Source organism: Podarcis pityusensis, assembly GCF_964106645.2.
Source record: "Podarcis pityusensis genome assembly, contig: HAP1_SCAFFOLD_598, whole genome shotgun sequence".
Taxonomy (NCBI): domain Eukaryota; kingdom Metazoa; phylum Chordata; class Lepidosauria; order Squamata; family Lacertidae; genus Podarcis; species Podarcis pityusensis.
The window spans coordinates 622-27,234 of record NW_028293443.1 but is presented as its reverse complement, the minus strand read 5'-3'; the positions used below and the strand labels follow the sequence as shown (position 1 = coordinate 27,234).

Genomic DNA, 26,613 nt, shown 5'->3' with positions numbered 1-26,613 from the left:
CAACCAGAGGAAGGTTTCTTTTTTGGAAGAATAAATTTTCAGAGTGGTTTTTCCAGTTATATAAAAAATGACTGATTTGGTTCTACTCTTAGAAATACATAGACAGATAATGATGAAATGATGGTGAATTTTAATAAGTTAATTTTCTATTTGGACAACTTTTCTGCTGTACTTGATTAGAAGGGGGAAAATAATCATTTCCTTCATAACAATTTAAAGAATTCAGTTCACTAAAACAATAACATAATAGCAAATGTATCCATTTTGGTTAACTGATGTGGTTAAATTTTTTTTTAAAAAAAAAAGAAAAAACTTAAGACTGAGTTTTAGCACACATGAATAACCTTTGGACTATAATGTCACTGAAACAGAAAACTATCCACATTTATTATGCTATTTATAACAAACTTAGTTGGTCTCTAAGGTGCTACTGGACAATTATTTAATTTTTATATATATTTCGACTGTGTCAGACCAACATGGCTACCTACCTGAATCTATGCTATTTTTGTGATAGATAAAGGACAGGAGAAAACTGGGCCAACTTATTTGTAGACCATCATTCCTGTTTATAAAAACCAATAATAATAATAATAATAATAATAATGAATTGAAAATCTTTGGAAAGATTTTTCCTCCCGAAGCATTTTAAAAGCCATTGGGTACTGAGCGGGTGCTTCCTGCTGAGACCTTGGCGTACCACCATCAGTCAAACCATGCTGGCCAACATGACCAGTGGTCTAACTCAGTATAACGCAAGCTCATATAGGGACCCAGGAAGCTGCCTTCTACCAAGTCAGACCATTGGACCTATCTAGCTCAGAAGTGTCTACACCAGGGGTCAGCAAACTTTTTCAGCAGGGGGCCAGTCCACTGTCCCGCAGAGCTTGTGGGGGGCCTGACTATATTTTGAAGAAAAGAAAAAAAGAACAAATTCCTATGCCCCCCAAATAACCCAGAGATGCATTTTAAATCAAAGCACACATTCTACTCATGTAAAAACACCAGGCAGGCCCCACAAATAACCCAGAGGTGCATTTTAAATAAAAGGACACATTCTACTAATGTAAAAACATGCTGATTCCCAGACAGTCCGTGGACCTTAGTTTGCCTCCCCTTGCTTTTAGGAGCTTGTCTCCATGGCTTCAGAATGATTATAACTATAGGGTATGTAGACTGTTACATTGGACCGACCGTCAAGGTCCATTTTCTGCAGGGAATGGAAGTGAGAAGGAAAACTCATTCCAGAACCCCACACCCCCTGCAGCAAAATCTTTATTTTATTCCCTATCTATGTCCTCCATGCCACCCCAACTCCTTCTGGTGTCCAAGAACAAATTTAGTTCCCAATCCCTAGTTTAACTTTCCCTGCATTTTTTCTGAATTTAAGACGGTAAAGCAACTAAGAGACTTGTAGAGCTTCTAGTTGCTCCTGGGTTCAAAAGTTTCTTGCTCTCAAGTCTGAATAATGCAGAACCTAAGCAGATCAACCCACCAACCCTTATCCTATAGAAAATGTAACACAATATTGCGTATTTTTCCGACTATAAGACACCCCATGTATAAGACGCCCCCTATTTTTGGAGACTCCAAATTAAGAAAATACCCCTCAGCACTACCTGTGTATAAGACGAGCTCTCAATTTTAAACCTAATTTTTTGGTAAAAAAACCCCTAGTCTTAGACAAGGAAAAAAATGGTACATGTTGGACTATTATCATGGACAGTGCTACTGTTCTAAATTCTCAAGATATTGTTTGGAAGGACCACCAGTGTTTTAATATGCATGACACTTACTGAGACACGGCTAAAATAAAAGAAGACTGCTCTGTGCATTTGAAGAGACATTTTTAATTGCCAAAGGTCACACACGTACACCACTGGAGACAATTTCTAGCATTGTTTTTGATTTAAAGTGGTATGGCAATAGAAGCATCAAACTGAAGAAAGTAGACATATTAATGTGATGGTGCCAAGCATTCCCCCAAGTCATGTGACGGAGCCTAGTACCTAGGGATTATAAATGCACAAGGCCGCCATGGTCTCTTCCCTGGCTGTTCAAAACTATGGGTGCATGAAGGGGAAGAGCTGTTCCCTGTCAAGAAATTGTGCCTCCCAGTCAAAGCCTGACAGGGGTCCAAGCACACAAGGCCTGATCTAGAAAGGTTGGGAGATCTCGGTCTCTTCAGCCATAGTATTCGGGGCCATTGTGAGGAGAGTGGCTAGGAAGAGGCAGTGTGCTAAAGTGGTGCGAGAGATCGGCTAGGTGGGTGTTCAGCACCCTGAGCTCCTGGCTGATGTTGTCAACGCTGCACCGCATGGTTTGGAAGGTGTGGAGCAATTTCTCCAGAACATAGGGGTCTGTCGCCATAGTCACCGGCTGGTTATTTGGCAACCTCCGACTGATAGTGGAACGGGAGGTATAAATATAACCTGGGCCGATCCTCTGAGGGGATGGGAAATTAAAGCACCGGAGAGGGCTGACAGCCGCCCCATCTCCCTGCCGTGAAGCTTCCAGAGCAAAGTTGCGCAGGAAACCACCCTTAGCTCCCTGGTCTTCCCCGAGATCCCGAGGCGGAGGAAGCATGCTTGGGGAGCAGGTGCCATCCATTAAATCGGTGTGGAAAGGGGTAGTAGGAGAGTCGCCCGAGGAGCGAGAGGGAGCGCGAATCCGGGACATCGGATCGTATCCGAAAAGGATCTTCCTTGCGACGGAGGAGGCGGGCTGGAAATCCTGAGGGCAGAAAGGCGAGGCAGCGGGAGACGAGGGGCCGAAGATGGAGGGTGGCAACTCAGGCAGGAAGGTGTAGGAGGCCGGAGGCTCTGCAAAGGAAAACATGCGTGTCTGAAGCCAGGGGCGTATTTGCGCAGAAGGTGAAATATTGTCAAACAGAGCTAGTCGACACGTAGCATTTAGTGTGCTCTATGTAATAGCGAAGGGGAGGGGAAGACAAACCATTCAGACTTGTACTAGACTAGCAGGGACGTCCAACTCTCAGTAGATTGTGATCTACTCACAGTGTAAAAAAACTGGCAGGGATCGACCTGTTGTTGTTGGGCAGGCCAAAGTTGTTGAGCTTTTTTTTCAGAAGCAAATGAATGAATAGAATGGAATATATGAAGGAATAAAACATGAATGAATGAAACGGAATATATGAATGAATGGAACTGAAGGAGCATTGCGATATGCACAGAATATAATCAAAAGTCGATTATATAAAACACAGCTTAGGGCCCTGAATCTGCAGTCCGATAGTAGAACTTAATCGGATGGTCCACTTTTTGTTGCTAGGAGGCAAAAGTTGCCGAGCTTTTTGGGAAAAGCAACATTATTGAGCTTTTTTTAGGAAGCCAATGTTGTTAGGCTTTTCTTTGGAAGCCAAGTTTGTTGAGTGTTTTTGGGAAAGGCAAGGCTGTTCAGCTTTTCTTAGGAACTCACAGTGGTCAAGCTTTTTATTAGGAAGGAAGCAGTAGTTCAGCTTTTTTTATTCTTTTTTAAAAAAAATTGGGGACAAGGAGACCAGATACCAGCCAGGAACACCCCGCGATCTACCAGTAGATCATGATCTACCTGTTGGACGTGCCTGACGTAACACTGAGTGTGCTCTACGTAATAGCTAAGGGGCGGGGGAGACAAACGATTAAGATTTGCATGAAAGGGATTAGTCGTACGACAATCAGCCTAAAGCATTAACCTGGAGGGAAGCCCTCCAGGAGAATCATGCTTCTAATCACGTGCATTTGACATTGAATGTAGCAGCCAAGCAACCCACTCACCTATGGCTGTTTGTAGAGAGAGATGCCTCCACCAGGTGCCTGGGTCAAACTCCTTTTTCTGCTAAGGTTGCCCCTAAGTCCTTCTCCAGGGAGACAAATGCCCAGAACATCTCATCCGAAATGTCTCTTTTTTGAGAGGTGACAGAGGGTGTGTCCATCCTGCTCAGAAGGGTAGAGGATGTGCTCCTTGCGCACCGGGGCAAGGAGGGGAGATGATTGAGGCATTCATTCCACATTGTTTTAAGTTTCCCTAGGGGGGACCAAAAGTGACTCTTCGTCCCCTAAGCAACTGTGCATACAATGAAACCAGCTTTTCAGGGGAACTTACACCACTCTCTTCCTAAGTCAGAGGTCACAACACCTGAGAAATCCATTTCCCTCCTTCATATTAGTAGAACCACAAACTTCAGAAGTGCCAACTTAGCGGTGTTCCAGAGGCATCAGACATGGGAAATAAAGACTTAACTAATATATATTTGTTAACTGATTTTCAAATTGAGCCTCGTTCCAAAATTTTGCAATACGGTCAGAACATTGGTTTTCAACATTGGTATGTCAAAGTTTAAAACTGACCAATTGTCCTTTTGAAAATCTGATGGTGCACCTGATGAAAATCTGATAAACTTATTGAGTTGATGAACGTGTAAACAACATTAACCTTCAAGGGCACAATACAGTTTGTTTTTGAGGCAAGAGACTACTTGATTCAAAGAGCTAAATTTCATTCACATAAATAGTACATTTTGTACTGCACAAAGTATGTGGACAGAAAGACTACTGTGCTGAAAACACTGGTATGGATGAGTACGAGGTAAGATGTGGTTATGCTTGGGAAGTCAACAAGGGCATAACAGAACCTGGGCCTATTGGGCAAATCAGTATAAATCTGTAAAAGTACAGAATACCGTATTTTCCCGTGTATAAGATGCCCCCATGTATAAGATGACCCCTATTTGTTTGAGCCCCAAATTCAGAAATAAATAATGGCAACATTCTGTGTACAAGACAACCCCCAATTTTGAACTATTTTGGGGGGAAATATAGTCTTATACACGGAAAAATACAGCAAGTTGCTTTAGGGTGTTGATGCGAAGACAAGTCTACAGAATGCCATGTGATAAAAACAACACCAAATTACCAATTACTAATTAAAAATAAAAAAAATCAAAGGGGTAGGTGTGCTATTTTTGCACGACCAAGTTTAATGTTCAAGACCAAGGAGAATTTAAGAAGCAGGGATCGTCTTCTCTCTGATTCCTATTTTAAATGATTAGTGGAAAGTAGAGCCCTCGAAGAATGGAATATAGTAAAGGCTGAGAATATTGTATCTAAAGCCCTGAGACTATTGGCTGCCGAAAGATATGCAGAGACAAGTCAATAAGAAGTCAAACCGTCTTTGTGTTTAATTACTCATTCTGATGAAACAAAAACCATTCATACATCACCTGCTATGCTTCCTATAGGGACGCGAGTGGCGCTGTGGTCTAAACACCTGAGCCTCTTGGTCTTGCCGATTGGAAGGTCGGCGGTTCGAATCCCCACAACGGGCTGAGCTCCCATCGCTCTGCCCCAGGTCCTGCCAATCTAGCAGTTCGAAAGTACGCCAGTGCAAGTAGATAATAGGCACCGCTGCGGCGGGAGGGTAAACAGCGTTTCTATGCACTCTGGTTTCCACCATGCGCCGGAAGCAGTTTAGTCTTGCTGGCCACACGACCCAGAAAACTGCCTGTGGACCAACGCCGGCTCCTTCGGCCAGAAAGCGAGAGGAGCGGTGTAACCCCAGAGTTGCCTTTGACTGGACTTAACCGTCCAGGGGTCCTTGACCTTTTTACCTGCCTCTAAGTCCTATCTCTAGCCCCTATCCCTATCCCCTATCCCTAACCCCTATTTATTTTTTATTTTATTTATACCCCGCCTTCCCCGGCCAAGACCTGGCTCAGGGTGGCTAATGTCAAGTATAAAAACAATTCATTAAAATACAGCTTAAAAACAGGATTAAAATACAACTTAAAATGCAGCCTCATTTCAGTGGAAGCCCAGATCAAAAACTGTTTGGGGAGAGAAAACGTCATGTTCATCAAGGCCAACTATCCAGACTGGTCCTACGTGGGCCAGAAAAAAGCCAGGGAAGTCCCAAATAGGGGTTCCATCACATAAGGAAAAGGAAAGAGGGGAAGTGGATCAGGCTGATTCCAAGCCAAAGGCCAGGTGGAACAACTCTGTCTTACAGGCCCAGCGGAAAGAAATCAGATCCTGCAGGGCCCTGGTCTCATGAGACAGAGTGTTCCACCAGGCTGGAGCCAGAGTTGAAAAGGCCCTGGCTCTGGTTGAGGCTAATCTAACTTCTTTAGTGTCAGGGAAGAGTTAAGAGTTAGGAGTTTCCAATGGCATGCATATTTATGGTATGACAAGGTTAAAGCAAATAAGGCCTTCAAGAACCATATTGTCAGAAAATCACTGTTTAATGTCTGGACAAAATATAAAGACTTGCTGGAAAATAAAACACCAAGGTGGCTTTCACCTCTGGAAGCTAAGGCCCGAAAAAGACCCAATATGGAGGCTAAATGGCCAAAATATTGGGAAATACTAGAAAAGGATGGAGATAATTGGAAACTGCAGAGTTTGGAGAAAATGAAAGACAAAGTGCGAGATTGGTTACATTACGCTCAGATTAAAGAAGTTTTTAAAAATGATAAGAAACTAGGGTTCCAGGTGGAGAAATCGAAACTAGAAACAGAATTGTTAGAACCAAAGATTAAGGTACTTTCAAGGATGTATAACTTGCTGTTGAAATGGAATACACAAGATGAAACGGTTAAATTGGCTATGATAAGGTGGGCACAGGACATTGGGTATAATATCATGTTTGAGGACTGGGAAAGGTTGTGGAGTAATGGATTGAAATTTACTGCATGTAACGCTCTGAAAGAAAATGTAATGAAAATGATTTATAGATGGTATATGACCCCAGTCAAACTTGCAAAAATTTACCACCTGTCTGATAATAAGTGTTGGAAATGTAAAGAGTGTGAGGGAACGTTCTTCCACCTCTGGTGGACTTGCCCTAAAGTGAAGGCGTTCTGGGAAATGATTTATAATGAATTGAAAAAGGTATTTAAATATACCTTCACTAAGAAACCAGAGGCTTTCCTTTTGGGTATTGTCGGCCAAGGGGTGGTAAAGAAGGACCAGACATTTTTTATGTATGCAACAACAGCAGCAAGGATACTTCTCGCAAAATACTGGAAAACTCAAGATCTACCCACACTGGAAGAATGGCAGATGCAACTGATAGACTACATGGAACTGGCCGAAATGACCGGCAGAATTCGTGACCTGGGAGAAGAGAGGATTGAGGAGGATTGGAAGAAATTTAAGAATTATTTACAAAAACATTGTAATTTGAGCGAATGCTAAATAAGATGCTAGACCAAAATAACCGAGCACCACTAAACTTAGAAGTTTTTTTTTTTTTTAAGAAAATAAGTAAGACTGTGAAAATTTAACTCCTTTCGAGAACTATAAGATTATGAAACATAGAAGGGATATAAGAATCTAAATAAGATGATAAATTGCTGACAAAATGTTATAACGATGAAAGTGGGAGCGGGAGATGTGAGGAAGTCCAAAGAAAATGTGAAACTATGTTAAGACAAATGTTATATTGTTTTATTATGTTTATTTTTATTGTAAAACCCAATAAATTGCTTTTAAAAAAAAAAAATAAGAGTTAGGAGTTTCCAGTTTCCCAGAGGGAGAATATTTTCTCTAAAGGGGGGAGGAGAGCAGTGCATCTAACAGAAGAGAGCAACAGGAACAACAGGGAGGGACTGGCTGTTCCCGGAAAAGGCAAGGGTTAAGTTCTAGTTCAGATTCGGAGGAGGGATACAAGCCAGCTCTAGCCAGGAGGTTAGAAAAAAGAGCGGGAAAGCGAAGGGAAGGGCGCCTTCACCATTTTGAGGGTGGCTGGTCACGGAGAAGCAGAGCTCAGAAGGTATCTGAAATAAGTGACTCTGAGGAATAGTAGTTAAAGATAAGAACCATTTATAAGTTTGTTAATACGCAATAAAAAGTTATAAAAGAACAAGAAGTGTTTGTGTGGTGATCTGAAGAGGACAACGACCAGTCCTGACACTTAGGGCCCGGACCTCTAGAGTATTGCTATTTATGGACCTTAAGGTTCTCCGCGGGCATACAAGGAGAGACGATCCCGTAGGTACGAGGGTCCTATGAGCGCCGCAACCCCTTAGTTGCCTTGGACTGGAGTTAACTCTCCAGGGGTCCTTGACATTTTTACCTATCCCTAACCCCTATCCCTATCTCCTGTCCCTAACCCCTATGAGCACCGCAACCCTAGTCACCTTGGACTGGACTGAACAGCACAGGGGTCCTGTACCTTCACCTTATGCTTCCTATGTGAAAACTATTAAGAAACTGCGCTGATTTTGTTCACTGACTAGAATTGCTGAGAAAATAAATGTCAACATAATGCATAAATCAACGGCATTATACATGTTTGACCACATTTAGTCATGGGACATTCCTGAAAGCTCATCTGTAACAGCAGATAAATGCATCATCCTCCAAAGGCTCTGGCAACCATTATTTCCATTTTATACTGACTTGTTTTTAAGAGGCGATTTAATTATTGTCTGATTTTATATCAGAGTTTATATTTGATGTTAGCCGCCCTGAGCCCGGTCTCGGCCGGGGAGGGAGGGATACAAATAAAAGTTGTTTATTATTATTATTATTATTACTACTCTTTCCAGTGAGGAAAACCTTTGAGCTAGACCCAGGAAGGGGAGAAGGGTGGATCAACAGGCGAGCGGATCACCTTTCGCGCAGGTTCTCTTACCTTCTTTGGTCTTTGGAGCAGCTGCCGCCAGTTCTCTCTCTGAGGAGGGGTGCAGCATGGCCGCCGGGCCAGGATCCTGACCCTCGGGATCCTCCAACCTCTCCTTTGGTCGGCACACTGGGTCACTTTGCTTTTTGGCAACGTTAAGGACGTTCGGGGTGATGGACGGGCGCTGAATTGGTGCTGGTTTGGAGACCAAAACAGGAGATGGTGGCCACTGTCTTTTGGGTGAACTTGGATGAGACTTTTGTCTGATGAGAAAAAGGGATCGATCAGAGAACCGCATGGCACAGAAACATGTACAGCTACCATATTTTCCCGTGCATAAGACAACCCCTATTTTTTGAGCCCAAAATGAAGAAATAAATAATGGCAACATTCCATGTATAAGGTGAACCCCAATTTTAAACTTACAAAATGGGGGGGGGGATACAGTCTTATACATGGAAAACTACAGTGTATTCTGGGGCAGGCAACTCCTTAGCTCCTAATTCTTTAGTCCAGATAGGAAGTTCTGACTCTGGGGTTAAGGCTGCATTTAAATAGATCCAGGTCTACTACCCCTTACAGCACTTTTTTACAACAGTGAAATAGAAGAGGGAAATTTGCTCAGAAATCTTTACTCACCAAAATTATAAGGATCAACAGAGCTTAGAAAATTACTGTATATTTCAATAGCCTTAAGAACTACTTAGCAAGGGAAATCATACCTAAACTGGGAGCTGGGGGCCCTGTAATACAGTGGTTTGGCTGCTTCCTCCTGGGCCGTGTCCAGAAAGTGGGGGGGGGACGACCCCTGGGCTCTCACTTGTGGGGTGCCTCTTTCCCCATGCTTTTAAACATCTATATGAAGCTTCTGGGAGAGATCATCAGGGGGGGTTGGGCTGGGCTGGGGGTTCATCAGTATGCGGATGATACCCAGCTCTACCTCTCTTTTAAATCAGAACCAGTGAAGGCGGTGAAGGTCCTGTGTGAGTGTCCGAGACGGTTGGATGATGGATGGCGGCTAACAGATTGAAGTTGAATCCTGACAAGACAGAAGTACTGTATTGGGGGGAAAGGGGACCAGCTGCGCAGCCTGGGGGTGATCTTGGACCCATGGAGGCGCAGGTCCATTCTGTTTCCAGGGCAGCTCCATCTGGTACGCAGGATAAGACCCCACTTGCCCGCAGACTGTCTTGCCACAGTGCAGCATGCTCTGGTTATCTCTCGCTTGGAATCCTGCCATGTGTTCTACGTGGGGCTACCTTTGAAGGTGACCCGGAAACTGCAATTAATCCAGAATGCGGCAGCCAGACTGGGAACTGGGCGGGGCCGCTGAGACCACATAACACTGGTCCTGAAAGACCTGCATTGGCTCCCAGTACATTTCTGAGCACAATTCAAAGTACTGGTGCTGACCTTGAAACCCCTCAACTGCCTCAGCCCAGTAGACCTGAAGGAACGCCTCCATCCCAGACACCAAGGTCCCTCTCCCTAGGGCCTTCTGGCGGTTCCCTCCCTGCGAGAAGTGAGGTTACAGGGATGCAGGCAGAGGGCCTTCTCAGCGGTGGCACCCACCCTGTGGAACGCCCTCCCATCAGATGTAAAAAAATTAAACAACTATCAGACATTTAGAAGACATCTGAAGGAAGCTCTGTTTCGGGAAGCTTTTAATATTTGATGAATTAATGTATTTTAATCTTTTGCTGGAAGCTGCCCAGAGTGGCTGGGGAAACCCAGTCAGATGGGCGGGGTATAAATAAATAAATTATTATTATTATTATTATTATTATTATTATTATTATTATTAAATTTTCATTTGGATTTCATACTAGCACATGCAAGAAGCTAAAGGAAGATTATGGGGTGAATCTGACCCCACTGAGTTTGACAGGAAGGCTTACAAACCAAGGTGTCAACCCACCCCCACTTCCTCAGTTCTGCCAGCTCCCGTCCATAACAATATAGCATTTCTGCTCACGTAAAGGTAAAGGACCCCTGACAGTTAAGTCCAGTTGCAGATGACTCTGGGGTTGCAGGACTCATCTCGCTTTACTCGCCGAGGGAGCAAACATTTGTCTGCAGACATTTTTTCCAGGTCATGTGGCCAGCAAAAAATATTTAATATTCCAACAAAATATTAAAATACAATGATTCATCCAATATCAAAAGCTTCCCTAAACAGGGCTGCCTTCAGATGTCTTCTGAATGTCATATAGTTGTTTATTTCCTTGACATCTGACAGGAGGGCATTTCACAGGGCGGGCACCACCACCAACAAGGCCCTCTGCTGCTTCCCTGTAACTTGGCTTCTTACAGGGAGGAAACCACCAGAAGGCCCTTGGGAAAGGAACCCCGGCGTCCGGGATGGAGGCGCTCCTTCAGGTCTACTGGGCTGAGGCATTTGAGGGCTTTCAAGGTCAGTGCCAACACTTTGAATTGTGCTCAGAAACGTCCTGGGAGCTCAAACGCAATTGTCCCTTTGTTGATGAAGAGGAGAACCACCAAGGGGGGCAGGGAGGACCAAGCTGGTTTTACTCTAGAGTAAGATTCATGAAGAGGAGATGAATAGAAACCTGATTGCGGCTGGAGACGGAGCGCGTTTACCCACGTTGGCAGGAGAGGGAGACCGCCTGAGACCGGGCAAAGATGGCGACGGAGTGCGTCTACCGGTAGACGAGGGCTGCTTTGCGGGCTCCGATTTCTGCGGGAATAACAGACACATACTGGTAAGCTGTCGCTTTCTAAAAGGCAATCAGGACATAAGGAAATGAGAAAAGCAACAAGCAATTTGTATTGTAAAATTATCCAATAATAATAATAATAATAATAAAAACAACAACCTAGAAAGCTTATACTTAGCTGGTCTTTAAAGTGCTACTGGAATTATTTTTTTTAAAAATTGGGGAAAGATTATTTTAAAGACTGTCTTAAGACAAAAGACTTAATTCTCTTAAGGGAGTTCTTTATGGATCATCTTATAAAAATAAAAATATCTTTCATCTTATTATTAACAACAAACAACAACAACAACAACAACAACAACAACATATTACAACAACAACAACATATTATTTATACCCTGCCCATCTAGCTGGGCTTCCCCAGCCATCCTGGGCCACTTCCAGCAGAATATTAAAATACAATGACAATCCGGACAATTCCGCAGCTGAATACAGGATATGTGAAGCTGCTTTAGGTGTTCTGAGCTCCGGCCAAAGGACCTACCTGATCTCCCAAAGACATGGCACAGAAGGATTTCTAAGTTAAATTCATAGATGATGACAGTATTGGACTTCAAATACGCTACCTGAAAGACACACTGCCCTTAGGAGCCTCCCAAAGTGGCTGGGGAAACCCAGACAGGTGGGTGGGGGGATAAATCATCATCATTATTATTTTAAAAAATTGTCCTGTAGCACCTTAGAGACCAACTAAGTTTGTTCTGGTCTCCAAGGTGCTACAGGACAATTTTTTAATTGTTTTATTAATTTCTACTGCGTCAGACCAACACAGGTACATTATTATTATTATTATTATTATTATTATTATTATTATGGTACCTCTACTTACGTGCACCTCTGGTTACGTATTCTTTGGGATACGAATGCAGCAAACCCGGAAGTATTTTTCTGCGTTTCGCCACCATGACTGCGCAGAAGCGCTCTACCGCGCCGCACACCTGCACAGAACAAGCACCTCTGGTTGTGGAAACCTCGGGATCTGACCGGAGCTCCAGAACACATCCCATCCGCAACCGGAGGTACCACTGTGGTGGTGGTGGTGTTGTTGTTATTATAATATAAGGCTCTCCTTCCAGCCCTGTAAGAACTTTCTTGTTAAGTATATTAGCTCTTCAGTTTGAACAGATATTAGTAACTGAAAAAGACCGAATAAACCAACACAAAAATATAAGATTCAGGTAGGTAGCTGTGTTGGCCTGACGGAGTCAAAAAATAATAATAATAATAAAAATTGTCCAGTGGCACCTTAGAGACCAACTCAGTTTGTTCTGGGTCTAAGCTTTACGTGGGCATGTGCCCTTCTTCCGATACACAGAAACCGAAGTCTGTATAAGAACTAGCATGAAAGAGGCCTCCCAGCGTTCTCACAGGCCCATATAAGAGCAGCGCAAACAGTTGGGCCTGATGAGCGTTTACTGTTCCCAACCCTAATCCTGCACAGAGCCATCTAATTGGATTTGAATTTGATCCTGACTTGTTTTCAGGAGGTACTGTATTTTTCGCTCTATAAGATGCACGAGACCATAAGACGCACCTAGTTTTTGGAGGAGGAAAACAAGAAAAAAAAGATTCTGAATTTCAGAAGCCAGAACAAGAAGAGGATCCCTCTTGCTGTTCTGGCTTCTGGGATAGCTACACAGCCTGCATTCGCTCCATAAGATGCACACACATTTCCCCTTACTTTTTAGGAAGAAAAAAGTGAGTCTTATAGAGCAAAAAATACGGTAATTTCATTATTGCTTGATTTTATACCAGTGTTACCTATTTGGTGTTAGCCTCCCTGAGCCCAGTTTGGACAGGGAGGGCGGGATACAAATAAAAGTTTATTATTTATTATTATTATTAACTAGATCCTGATAGATAGTGGGAGGGTGGGGCGAGGTTTTTCTCCAAAGGGTAGTAGGACTCAGTGGGTATGGTCAACCTGTGGGCGATTGTGAACGACTGCAATTAGTCCAAAAGGAAAAAACAAGGGAGAGTATGCAGATGACCAAAAATAGTCGAAAATAAATAAAAAAATGGTCCAGTATGACCTTAAGAGACCAACGAAGTTTGTTCTGGGTATAAGCCACAGGTTGGGAATGCATGGTATAAGCTTTTGTGTGCATGCACACTTCTTTAGATACACTGAAATAGAAGTCACCAGACCATGATATATAGTGGGAGGGTGGGGTAGGGTATTTCTCAGAAGGATAGTATGAGATGGGTGATTTTATGGTTCCAAAATGGAAACCTTCCTCTGCTTGTCCATATTGACTACAAGTATTAATCATGGAGGTGCAGGTCTGTAATCCTTTTTTATGGAAAGGTTCAGCCTTTCTGGCATCCTCTCAATATGGATAAGCAGAGGAAGGTTTCTGTTTTGGAACCATAAAATCCCTTTTTTCCCCAGAAAGGTTCCACCTTGCTGGCATTCTTTTAATATGGACAAACAGAGGAAGGTTTCCATTTTGGAACCATAAAATCACCCATCTCCTACTACCCTTCCAAGAGAAAACCCCGCCCCACCCTCCCACTATATATAAGGGTCTGGGGGCTTCTGTTTCCGTGTATCTGAAGAAATTTGCCTGCACACAAAAGCTTCAACCCATAGCAAACTGAGTAGGTCTCTAAGGCACTGCTGGACAATTTTGTTATTTTTTTTACAAAAATAGAAAAGAAGGTTCAGAAACAGGACTGTACTATTAAGAGTATCTGGGACATCATCCTTAAAACTGCTGTGAGATAAGCACTGTTATGGCCCTATCAAAACTATCAAGAGATCCATCAGCTTTGAGGAAGCCATTGGTATTTTTATTGAACCAACGACCCGCCTGCGGTCATTGACCCAAATGCCGCCGACCCACCTGCGCCATTTCTGGCGAAACGTTTCCCGACGGAGAGCCGGCCGCCTTCAGTCGGTCTGTGCTACGGCTGCGCATGGGCACTTTGGGTGCGTGGGCCGGGGAACTGACAGCGCTGCCGGGAGCTGAACGGGGACAGAGGAGATACTCTATAAAGTTGGGAATTTGGCAGGGCAAACAGATCGCCGAGGGGAAAAGCAGGTGGGGAAAGAGGACAGAGAGAGAAGGAGAGACTCTCAACTCCGGCCCTCCAGATGCTTGGGACTAAAATGCCCATCATCCCTGACCACTGGTCCTGTTAGCTAGGGATGATGGGAGTTGTAGTCCCCAAACAGCTGGAGGGGGCCAAGTTTGGCCACCACTTAGTTAAGAGCAGGCATGGCCAAACTTGGCCCTCCAGATGCTTGGGACTACAATTCCCATCATCCCTTGCTAACAGGATGAGTGGTCAGGGATGATGGGAATTGTAGTCCCAAACATCTGGAGGGCTGGAGTTTGCTTATGCCTGCTCTAAACTGTGTTTTATATCATTGAGTTTATTTTGCTCTGTGTATATTGTCATGTTCCTTCGGTGCTACGTCTTATGGCTGACGCAAATAAAGGTTTCATTCATTCATTCATTCATTCATTCATTCAAGAGATCCGGGAGACAGACCGCCACCATTTGAAGCACATAAACCACAAGAGGGAAAAGAAGAGGGAAAATAAAACAGAAGGAACAGGCCATTAAAATGAAATGCTTTCCCCACACAAGCAACAGCGAAAAATGTTTTTTGTTCTAGGTTACTTGTCCATGAGGAAGGCAGCCATCATAATTCATCACGACTGTTAAATTAGGATTCTTTCATATATCTTTTATGAGAAGCTACCGTACCTTTCCGTGTATAAGACTAGGTGTTTATTGCTGGTATAATCTTAATATTTACAACCAGATGAAGGTTTCATTTTTGGAAGAATAAATTTTCAGAGTAGTATTTACAGTTATATGAAAAATGACTGATTTGGTTCTACTCTTAGAAATACATTGACAGATAATGATGAAATGATGGTGAGAGTTAATAAGTTAATTTTCTATTTGGACAACTTTTCTGCTGTACTTGATTGGAAGGAGAAAAATAATCATTTCCTTCATAACAATTTAAACCATTTATTTCACTAAAGCAATAACATGATAGCATAGGTATCCATGTTTGTTAACTGATGTGGTTAAACTTGTTTTGTTGTTTTTAAGAATGAGTTTTAGCACACATGAAAATCTTAAAACAAATCCTTCTTTCCTGATGAACAGCCTTTGGACTATAATGTAACTCAAATAGAAAATCTTTAGTAAGCTTATAGCCTCCAAAAGCCTTTCATTTTAAAAAATCTAATTTAAATCAAAACAATCCGATTCAAATAAAAAAAAATGATTTTATTTATTTATTTTTAAAAATCATTGATTTTTATCCATCCTGGTTAAGAAAACAACATAGCAGCTGTGTTTGAAATGCAATGTGGCGGGGGGAAAGGGGTATAAGGGAAGGCATTCCAGCTTCTTATGGAATCAAAAGGAATTCGGGCAAAATCTGCTGCCATGCAGGCATGTAATTTGTACCTCCCTGGCACACAGGCCCAATATGGTTCCCACAAGGGATTTTCACCAGTGTCCCAGAAAGAACACAGATTTTCAAATTTCCAGCAGCAGGTCTAGCTGCAGTACAGTGGTCCCTTGATTCTCAAATGCCTTGGTTCTCAAATGCCAAAACCCGGTAGGAAGCGTTCTGGTTTCCGGACGTTTTTCGGAAGCCGAAGGTCCGACATGGCTGTCAGTGATTATTTCTGGGGCGCCTGCGCCAATGAGAAGCCACGCCTTGGTTTTTGAACATTTGGACTTCTGGAATGGGTGAAGTTTAGCGTATTGTTTTTGCTCTTCTTTTGGCATTTTTGTTTTTTTAAAAGGCTTTTTCAGTTGATTTGTTTTTGTGACTGTGTGAACCCAGTTCAGCTCCTGATGGACTGATTGTGTGACTGCAGAAATGGATAAAAGCCCCCCATCCAAACAATGACTTTAGCTACGGATGGATGGATTGTTTTGGAACAGACTTCCAGAACGCTTTAAGTTTGAGAACCAAGGTTTAGGGAAGTTTTTAATGTTTAATGCTGTTTAATGTGTTTTTAATACTTGATTGGGAGGAACCCAGGGTGGCTGGGGAAACCCAGCCAGATGGGCGGGGTATAAATAAATAAATAAATAAATAAATAAATAGGTACCACTGTACTCAACTTGGCTTGTGACAGCCCGGTTCCATGATGCCAGGCGCACGGGCAAATCCCACTCACCATTGCAGTAGCATGTGTCACACTGGGCCTGGAGGGGTTGCTGTGCTAATACAGTGGTCCCTTGGTTTTCAAACTGAATCTGTTCCGGAAATCGGTTCCAAAACAAAAGTGTTCGAAAACCAAGGCGCTCTTTCCCATAGAGAGGAATGAAAAACAAATAAACACATTCCAGGCTTTGAAAAACAACCCCTAAAACAGCCATTTCACATGAATTTTGCTATCTAACAGGACCACTGAATCATCAAATGAAAGCAGTAAGCAATGTACTGTACTATAAAAGAAATAAAACAGCATGGTAGGTGATAAAAATTAAAATTACTGTACTTTTCTGTGTGTAAGACTAGGGTTTATTTATTTATTTATTTGGAGTTCCCCAAAATAGGGGGTGTCTTATACACAGAAAAATATAGTAATTTTTTTCTGACCTGCACTGACGATAGTCATTGTTTGGATGGGGGACTTTGATCCATTTCCGCAGTCACACAATCCATCCATCTATCCATCCGTAGCTAAAGTCACTGTTTGGATGGGGGGCTTCTATCTATTTCCGCAGTCACACAATCAATTCATCAGTAGCTGAACTGGGCTCCACACGGTCACAAAAACAAATCAACCGAAAAAGCATCAAAGCCAAATAAAGAGCAAAAAAAAAAAAGTGCCAAACTTCATCCGTTCCAAAAGTCCGTTTGACTTTCCAAAATGTTCAAAAACCAAGGCGCGGCTTCCGATTGGCGCAGGCGCCCCAGAGTAGCCGACAGCCGAATTTGATGTTCGGCTTCCGAAAAATGTTCGAAAACCAGAACACTTCCTTCTGGGTTTTCGGCGTTTGGGAAACAAGGTGTTTGAGAACCAAGGTACCACAGTATGTCCCATGTTCTGCAAAGTAGGCTGGATGTGAGTGCATCCAAAGACACAGGGATGAATTTTGTCTACCCAGGCTAAGACTCCCAGTCTGCTATCCTGCGTACGCGGAGAAAGTCTGCCCTTCCGTTCTGCCCTGCAGACGAACAGTTGTCAAACCTGGACTTCCACAGCATGTCCTTCCTCGTTATAGATTATACCCCCAAATTCTCATGTCCTCACACAGTCCTACCACATAGACTTGAAAGTACCCTCTCCGTTTTTAACATCTCCGACAAACGTTTGAGTTTTTTTTAGACCAGGCACCCCCAAACTTGGCCTTCCAGCTGTTTTGGGACTACAATTGCCATCATCCCTGACCACTGGTCCTGTGAGCTAGGAATGATGGGAGTTGTAGTCCCAAAACAGCTGGAGGGCAGAGTTTGGGGGTGCCTGGATTAGGTTTTCCTCTCATTTTGATGTTTCTACGGTGAACCCCTTTTGTCTGTCCTTGCTATATCTTTCACTGAGTTGGAAGGAGAGGTTTAATAAGCGCATTGGCCAGATACGCCACTCCTAACACATCATATGTGTTAAAAATCATTGATTTTTATCCACCCTGGTGCCCTGTTACCTGAGGGATCTTGGCCATCAGCTGATAAAGTGGCAGCACTTTTACTCCTAGCTAGGGAGGCCTGGGTGGGGGTAAGCAGGCGGCTGAGCACGTTGCTCTCCAGAGGACTGACCTGGGAACGGCGAGCTGGAGGGCAGGAAGAAACCAAAGAGGATTGCAACAGACAATCCAAAAACAAAGCAAGCAGCCTAATGAAGCAAAGTATGGGAGACTATCGCAAGTCAAAGTGCATTTAGAAAGAAAGAACATCATGGAGAGACAGTGAGAGCCTACACCAGGGGTCAGCAAACTTTTTCAGAAGGGGGCCAGTCCACTGTCCCTCAGAGCTTGTGGGAGGCCGGATTAGATTTTTTTTTGGTGGGGGGGAATGAACAAATTATTATGCCCCACAAATCACCCAGAGATGCATTTTAAATTAAAGGACACATTCTACTCATGTCAAAACACGCTGATTCCCGGACCGCCCACGGGCCGGATTAAGAAGGCGAATGGGCTGGATCCGGCCCCCGGGCCTTAGTTTGCCTACCCATGGCCTACACTCACATATGATTTAAAACACGTTATTCTTAAGGGAAGCTCAATAATTTTAAATTTTTAAAGCCCAATTTATATCAAAGCAAGAAACAGGTAAAAATAAATGTTTTTAAAATCTGTTTTTCAGCCATCCTGCACTGCTAGTGCACAAATGACAGACACACAGTCCTCTTGCGGAAACCCCACTGATGTTAAGTATGCCTGCACATTTCTTTTTCGTCTTAATGTAGTTAATGTAGGCAAAGATCCTGGTGGATTGGCACGCTTTACATTAACAGTGGATTACTGTTATATTTGAATATTAAACACAGTGGTACCTCAGGTTACAGACACTTCAGGTTACAGACTCCGCTAACCTCGGGTTAAGAACTTTGCTTCAGGATAAGAACAGAAATTGCGCAGCGGCAGCAGGAGGCCTCATTAGCTAAAGTGGTGCTTCAGGTTAAGAACAGTTTCAGGTTAAGAACAGACCTCCGGAACAAATTAAGTTCTTAACCCGAGAGGTACCACGGCTTTCATTAGCAACCAATTTTCCCACTTCTCCTGTTTTTCGGGCTGGGTGGAAATCTGTTTTTTGCACCTTTCTGCTCTGCTTGCAAACCTTTGGATTCTGGCTGCTCAGAATTCGGAGGAACTTTGTTATTCAGTCTGTTTAACGAAGAACTTCTTTTAGTTGAGCCTGCAAGGATAAAATCGTGCCACGATTAGCTTTGCATATAGTAGCATGTATATCAATCAAGCCAATTACGAAGATTGACAGAAGATGATTACGCTTTTCAATCTGAATTGCAATGTGTATAAAACTCCACGTAGATGGAAAGAGGAAGCACATTCTCGATTAATTCAGAAAGCAATTATTGCTGGGTGGAAATTTCTCAACCACTTTTTTTTAATTTTCAGGGCCTGTGAACTACCCTTTCTAATTGGCTACAACCCTAATTAGCTTTGTAAATGCTCTATTTCACAAATACAGTCTTGTGCGGAAGAGGTCAGTATCCCAATGGTAGAAAATCTACTGTATTTCCACCAATTTTTTTAAGGTTTAAAATTGGGGGGTCGTCTTATACACGGAATGTTGCCATCCATTATTTCTTCATTTTGGTCTCAAAAAAGAGGGGTCATCTTGTACACAGAAAAATACGATACTTCGCATGTAGAGAACACCCCAGGGTCAACCCCTGGGGGTCTCCAGGTAGGGCTGGAAAGACCGCTATCTGAAATCGCAAGGAACTACCGCTAGTTAGTATGAACAGTATTGACTTAGATGGGCCAATGGTCTGATTGCGGGGAAGGCAACTTCCTAGGTCCCAATCCCGCAAAATAACAGTAACAGGGGGGCTCAGTGCAATTACAGCACGTAGAGAATGAACCATCTGCCCAGACTTAGGCCCAGTTCATCATCATCATCATCATCATCATCATCATCAGTTTTTATTTATACCCCACCCATCTGGCTGGGTTTCCCCAGCACAGACTCAGGCCCAGTTCATTAATAATAATAATAATTTATTATTTCTATCCCAACTGTCTGGCTGGGTTTCCCCAGCCACTCCTGGCAGCTTCCAACAAAAGAGTAAAAATACATTAAAACATCAATAATTAAAAACTTCCCTAAACAGTTCAGAAGTCAATGACTTCCCATTCGAGGCTGACAGACACACACCCCTTCCTCTCTGTCATGGCCACGAGACCAGAAGATTTCACTTCAAATTTTAAGGAAACCAGTCTGCTGTTAAATCCAACTCAGAAAACTGGGGTTTGTTTATATTACATTATGGTTTGACTCCGTGGTCCTGAATGGGGCAACTGTGCCCCTGAAGGACCAGCTGCGCAGCCTGGGGGTGATCTTGGACCCAAGGAGGCACATGTCCGTTCTGTGTCCAGCGCAGCTCCATCTGGGACGCAGGATAAGACCCTACCTGCCCAGAGTGGCGCATGCTCTGGTTATCGCCTGCTTGGACTACTGCCATGCACTCTACATGGGTCTGCCTTGGAAGGTGAACCAAAAACTGCAACTAATTCAGAATGCGGCAGCCAGACTGGGGACTGGGACCGCTGAGACCATATAACACCAGTCTTGAGAGACCTGCACTGGCTCCCCGTACGTTTCCGAGCCCAATTCAAAGTGTATTAAGAGGATGCTGGCGAGGCAGGCTGAACCTTTCTGTAAACAAGGATTTCATTCTTCCCAAAAGGATACCTTCCTCTGTGGGTCAATTTGAAGAGGATGCCAGTGAGGTTGAACCTTTCTGTAAATTAAAGTCTTACTGAGACCATAAAACACCAGTCCTGAGAGACCTGCATTGGCTCCCAGTACATTTCCAAGCACAATTCAAAGTGTTGGTGCTGACCTTGAAAGCCATCAATGGCCTTGGCCCGGTAGACGTGAAGGAGTGTCTCCACCCTGGATGCCGGGGTCCCTCTCCTGCGAGAAGCGAGGTTACAGGGAACCAGGCAGGGGGCCTTCTCGGTGGTGGTGCCCACCCTGTGGAACACCCTCCCACCAGATGTCAAGGTGATAAGCAACTATCTTACTTTCAAAAGACTTCTGAAGGCAGCCCTGTTTAGGGAAGTTTTTCATGTTTCATGCTGTATTGTGTTTTTAATATTCAACTGGGAGCCGCCCAGAGTGGCTGGGGAAACCCAGTCAGATGGCCGGGGTATAAATAATAAATTATTATTATACTATTGTTGTTGTTATACTGTTGTTGTTGTTGTTGTTGTTGTTGTTGTTGTTGTTGTTGTTGTTGTTGTTAATAGATGGGTCATTGGTCTGATCCAGCAAGTCTGTTCTTCTATTCTTATGACTGAGAATCAGCCATATTTAGAATCAAAGAACCATTATCACAAATCAAGATAACTAGATCTGACTCTGTAATTCTCTTCTGCAGGTGGAGGTTAACATGACCATATGTGGTCATGAAGTATGAACTTGTGCAGCCCATGCACAACCTTGCCTGCTGTCTGTGAAATCTAGAAAGTCTCAGGACAGGAGATGTACATAAATCACTTTTAATAGTAAACGGTTGAGGGAATCTGACTCTATGTGAGAAAAGCCTCACACAATACAGCAGAGAATAATTGGGCGTACGGACAGAAGTACGTTGCAAACCGTATGCATGATATGGCTGCTCTCTTTGCCGTGCTACTTTAGACTTTGTGCAATGGCCGGCTGGGGATGCTAGCAGCAGGATCAGAGAATGCAAGGATAAATGTGCAGACAGTGATTTAAAGAAGTCGAATTGTAGCGGAGGGAAGCTGCGGGTGGGTGGGGGGAGTACTATACAACATGTACCATATTTTTTGCTCCATAGGACGCACTTTTTTCTTCCTAAAATGTAAGGGGAAATGTCTGTGCGTCTTATGGAGCGAATGCGTGGTCCCTGGAGCTGAATTGCCCAGGGTCAAAAAGCAGATCATGCTCTTTTTTTTTGAAAGAGGGAAGTGGGTGTTGAAACAAAGCCGCTGATTGGCAAGTGATCGGGGAGCGAGATAAGGGACGCTAGCGATAAAGGAGGCTGCCTGTGAGGGGGAGGTAAAGACAGCAAACTTGCAAGGAGAGGAGACAGGAAGACTAAAGCAATGAGAGAAATTCGAAGAAAAGGAGGAGCAAAAAACTGCTCCAGCTGAGGAAAAGACACTAAGGCAAACAAGAGAGAAGGGGGTGTTGAAAGGAAGCAGCTGATTGGTAAGCGATAAGGGAAAGAGATAAGGGACGTGATAAAGGAGGCTGCCTGGGAGGGGGGATCCTCAGGATTTTTACATTGGGTCACCTCAAATTCACCATCAGATCACGTAACATGTCCATGGCTATATCCTGCACCAAAAAAATCACGCATCCACTTTTTTGTGGGGCTGCAATGGTGCAAAAACCTGATTACAAAGCACGGATCCACATGGATCCTCAGGATTTTTGCATTGGGTCACCCCAAATTCACCGTCAGATCACCTAACATGTCCATGGCTACAGCCTGCACCAAAAAAAATCACGAACCCACTGTTTTGTGGGGCCGCAATGGTGCAAAAACGTGGTTACAAAGCACAGATCCACATGAATCCTCAGGATTTTTGTATTGGGCCACCCCAAATTCACCATCAGATCACATAGAATATCCATGGCTACAGCCTGAACCAAAAAAACACGCACCCACTGTTGCCTGGGGCCGCAATGGCACAGAAACGTGGTTACAAAGAACGGATCCACAAGGATTCTCAGGATTTTTGCATTGGGCTACCCCAAACTCACTGTCAAATCACATGTCTGTGGCCACAGCATTCACCACAAAAATCATACGCCCACTGTTTCTTTCAGAATATTTTTTTTCTTGTTTTCCTCCTCTAAAAACTAGGTGCGTCTTATGGAGCGAAAAATATTTGTTTTCAATGTTTTTGAACTGTGTTTTTTCTTCTCTCAATTTCATTTCATTTTTTTCTGTTGTTCTATTTTTGCTGTATTATTTAAATAAATATTTTTTTTAAAAAAAGGAAAAGGAAAAAAAAGGAAAGGGGGGAAAAACCGCCACCAATTTTCAGACACCTGACTACTGTCCTTTTCCGTGTAGAAGACACCCCCATGTATAAGATGACCCCTCTTTTTTGAGCCCAAAATGAAGAAATAATGAATGGCAACATTCTGTGTACAAGACTACCCGCAATTTTAAACTTCAAAAATTTGGGGGGAAATATAGTCTTATACACGGAAAAACACAGTACTTAAGTCTTGGGTCAAATGGTAGTGCTTGTGATTGACAGCATGCAAATCCTGATGGGTTAGTATGGAAGAGTAGGTGGCAACAAAAAAGGAATGGCAGGATAAATTATTAGATTATGCTGAATTGGCCAGATTAACAGAGACGATTAGGGGACAATCCAGATAAGAATTCCAAAAAGAATGGGGAAAATGCAGAGAATACTTTCCCAAAAAGTGCCCCAAAATATACACCTGGACTTGTTTCGATTAATTTCTACAGGAGACTTTGTGGTTTTTTAAATCATAATTAGGAAAAATTGTAATAATCCCATACAAAAGAAATAGTATACAAGAAGTAAATAAGGAGGCCATTTACAGGATAAAGGAAGTCTTTTATTTTTATGTTATCTTTGTGTAAGAGGATAGGAGTTTAATTTTGATAATTAAATTGTCGATGGTGGTGGGTTTGTTTGTATGTATGAGTTGTTGTGGACTATGTTGTAAATAAAGGTAAAGGTAAAGGGACCCCTGACCATTAGGTCCAGTCGTGACTGACTCTGGGGTTGCGGCGCTCATCTCGCGGCGTACAGCTTCCAGGTCATGTGGCCAGCATGACTAAGCCGCTTCTGGCAAACCAGAGAAATCAGGGGTAATAATTTGGCTTTCTGAATTCCAGAACTGAGGGGGTCTGCAAAGTGTCTACCATGACTCTTCTGTTCTAAGGGACCTTGTCACATCCAGCAACCAATGGGTGGAGATATGCACTGTCCACTGGGTTAACAAATTGAGTCAAAAAAGGGAATTTAAGGCCAAAATATCACGAAGAGGTGTAAAGGTGGAAAAGCATACTATGTTTTTGCTGTTTTGCAAACATACACTCACCCTTGCTGGGAGAATTCAGACGTGCTGCTGAGGATGAAAGGCGCTTATTGATGACAGTTTCTGCTTGCTTAAGGTTTGCTGAGGAGGTAGAGCGCTTGCTGCCTGAAAAAAGGAATTATTACTTTAGCACAGGGTAGATTTAAGTTCTCAAACTGAATCTGTTCCGGAAACCAAAGCATTCCAAAACCAAGGTGTGCTTTCCCATAGAAAGGAATGCAAAATATATTACTCCATTGGAGACTTTGAAAAACAACCCCTAAAACAGCCATTTCACATGAATTTTGCTATCTGGTCTGCACTCTTTATAAAGACTTGAGGAATGAGATTCTCACCCCTCTTTTATTGTCCATTCCAGGTCACCCAACCACTGCCAGTCTCCTTTCTCTTGGCAGGTCAAGAGGAGCAGAGGACAGCAAAGGCTGCCAGGTTTTGAGCTGGGGCCATCAGAAGATCCACTATTTGGCTGCTGATTGAGGACCCTAAAGTGTCTTTTATACCATCGACTTTTGATTTCTGTTCTCTGTATATTGCATTCCTGTTTTGTTGCTATGGCTGATGGCTGACACAAATAAAGATTCATTCATTCATTCCAACTCTTGAGACACAGGCACAACTCCTAAAAGGATGTCTGCCTGGGACATGCAACTCTGGGGTCTCTGATTCAGTTCATAGAAATAGCAGGGTAGCAGACTGGGTGGGTGAACAGGTAGGCAGGTAAGGAGTTCCTATAGTGGAGGCAGCATCTAGGCTATATTACACCAGACACCAGAGAATATTCCAAGGGGCCATGCCTAAGGTTTTCATGCAGTGTATACAATAATCTTATGAGCAAGCAGGTCATATGAATTCTTTCGATCTCAAAGAGGAAGTAGCAAGTCAGTTGCATGCAAGCAATTGCCTGGTTAAGAGGAACGCAGCTCTGCGTGGGTTACGGAAGGCCTCTAAGCAACACTGTTCCAGACAGGAAGTTACCGTTGCTTAAATCCAGCTATTGAAGGAGAATGCCAAGGCTAATGGGGTTAGTTCAAATACAGTGGTGCCTCGCAAGACGAAAAGAATCCGTTCCGCGAGTCTCTTCGTCTTGCGGGTTTTTTCGTCTTGCGAAGCAAGCCCATTAGAGGTTTAGCGGCTTAGCGCTACAGTATTAGCGGCTTAGCCAGCTTAAAGATCAGCTGATAAGCGCTTAACGATCAGCTGATAAGCGGCTTAAAGCTCAGCTGATAAGCGGCTTAACGATCAGCTGATAAGCGGCTTAGCATCAGCTGTTAAGCGGCTTAAAGCTCAGCTGATAAGCGGCTTAAAGCTCAGCTGATAAGCGGCTTAGCATCAGCTGTTAAGCGGCTTAAAGCTCAGCTGATAAGAGGCTTAGCCATCAGCTGATAAGCGGTTTAGCGGCTTGGGGAAAAGGGGGGGGAAAGGAAAAAAACCCCGCAGGAACTCGCAAGACATTTTCGTCTTGCGAAGCAAGCACATAGGAAATCCGTTTTGCGAAGCACCTCCAAAACGGAAAACCCTTTCGTCTAGCGGGTTTTCCGTCTTGCGAGGCATTCGTCTTGCGGGGCACCACTGTAATAGCAAGCAGGCAAATAGATACTAGACCCACCTTCATCTGGAATTGGTGACTCTGTGAAATAAAGGTTGTAAACGAAAATCACAACGATGAAACAAGCATGAGAGAATTCACAAGGAAAACATTCAGAAATAAGGGGCAAGGCAGGATTAAGGTTCTTAATCTTAAATAACTGGCACTCTTATTGAACAATCCCATTACAAGATGTAACATTAGTTAAATCCCCAATCTGCCAGTACAACATAGGAAGCTGTCTTATACTGGGTCAGAGCATTGGGTTCACCTAGTTCAGTACTGCCAACACTGGCTGGCAGAAGATGTTCATATTATACTACTGTTGTTGTTATACTGTTGTTGTTGTTGTTGTTGTTGTTGTTGTTGTTGTTGTTGTTGTTGTTGTTGTCAGGAAAGGGAATTAGCCATGATAGCTAAGTGAATGTCCAGGCTCAAACAGAAAGTTCCTCCGAGTAGCCATTGTGGGAGTGGTAAACAACAATGGGTGGCTATTTCCTCCATGCACTAAACTGGGATTCCTGGAAGCAACTGGCAGGCCAATGCCAAAAACAAGATGACTAGATTTATTGTATTTTATTGTATTTTAATAAAGATGGGTGGGGTATAAATAATATATTATTATTATTATTAGGGTCATTGGTCTGATCCAGCAAGTCTGTTCTTCTATTCTTATGACTGAGAATCAGCCGTATTTAGGATCAAAGAACCATTATCACTAATCAAAATAACTAGATCTGACTCTACTCATTCTCTCCTGCAGGCCAACTTCAAAAATCAAATGTCTAACATGTGGGTAGGCAGATTAAGGCCTGGGGGCCGGATCCGGCCCAATCGCCTTCTCAATCCGGCCCATGGACGGTCTGGGAATCAGCATGTTTTGACATGAGTAGAATGTGCCCTTTTGTTTGTTTAAAATGCATCTCTGG

The 26,613-nt window shown here is 43.3% G+C and overlaps 1 protein-coding gene across 1 annotated transcript; it reads right to left on the bottom strand.

Annotated features, from left to right (window-relative positions):
* Positions 1 to 1,830: 1,830 nt before the first annotated feature.
* On the bottom strand, positions 1,831 to 25,852 carry LOC308472455 (uncharacterized protein; the record flags this gene model as incomplete). Its single annotated transcript, XM_081024567.1, has 8 exons — positions 1,831 to 2,822; positions 8,635 to 8,885; positions 11,193 to 11,320; positions 14,207 to 14,328; positions 17,997 to 18,122; positions 19,132 to 19,209; positions 24,103 to 24,204; positions 25,706 to 25,852. Coding segments are annotated over 8 exons (1,592 nt in total), but the record flags the coding sequence as incomplete, so codon positions are not given.
* Positions 25,853 to 26,613: the final 761 nt, after the last annotated feature.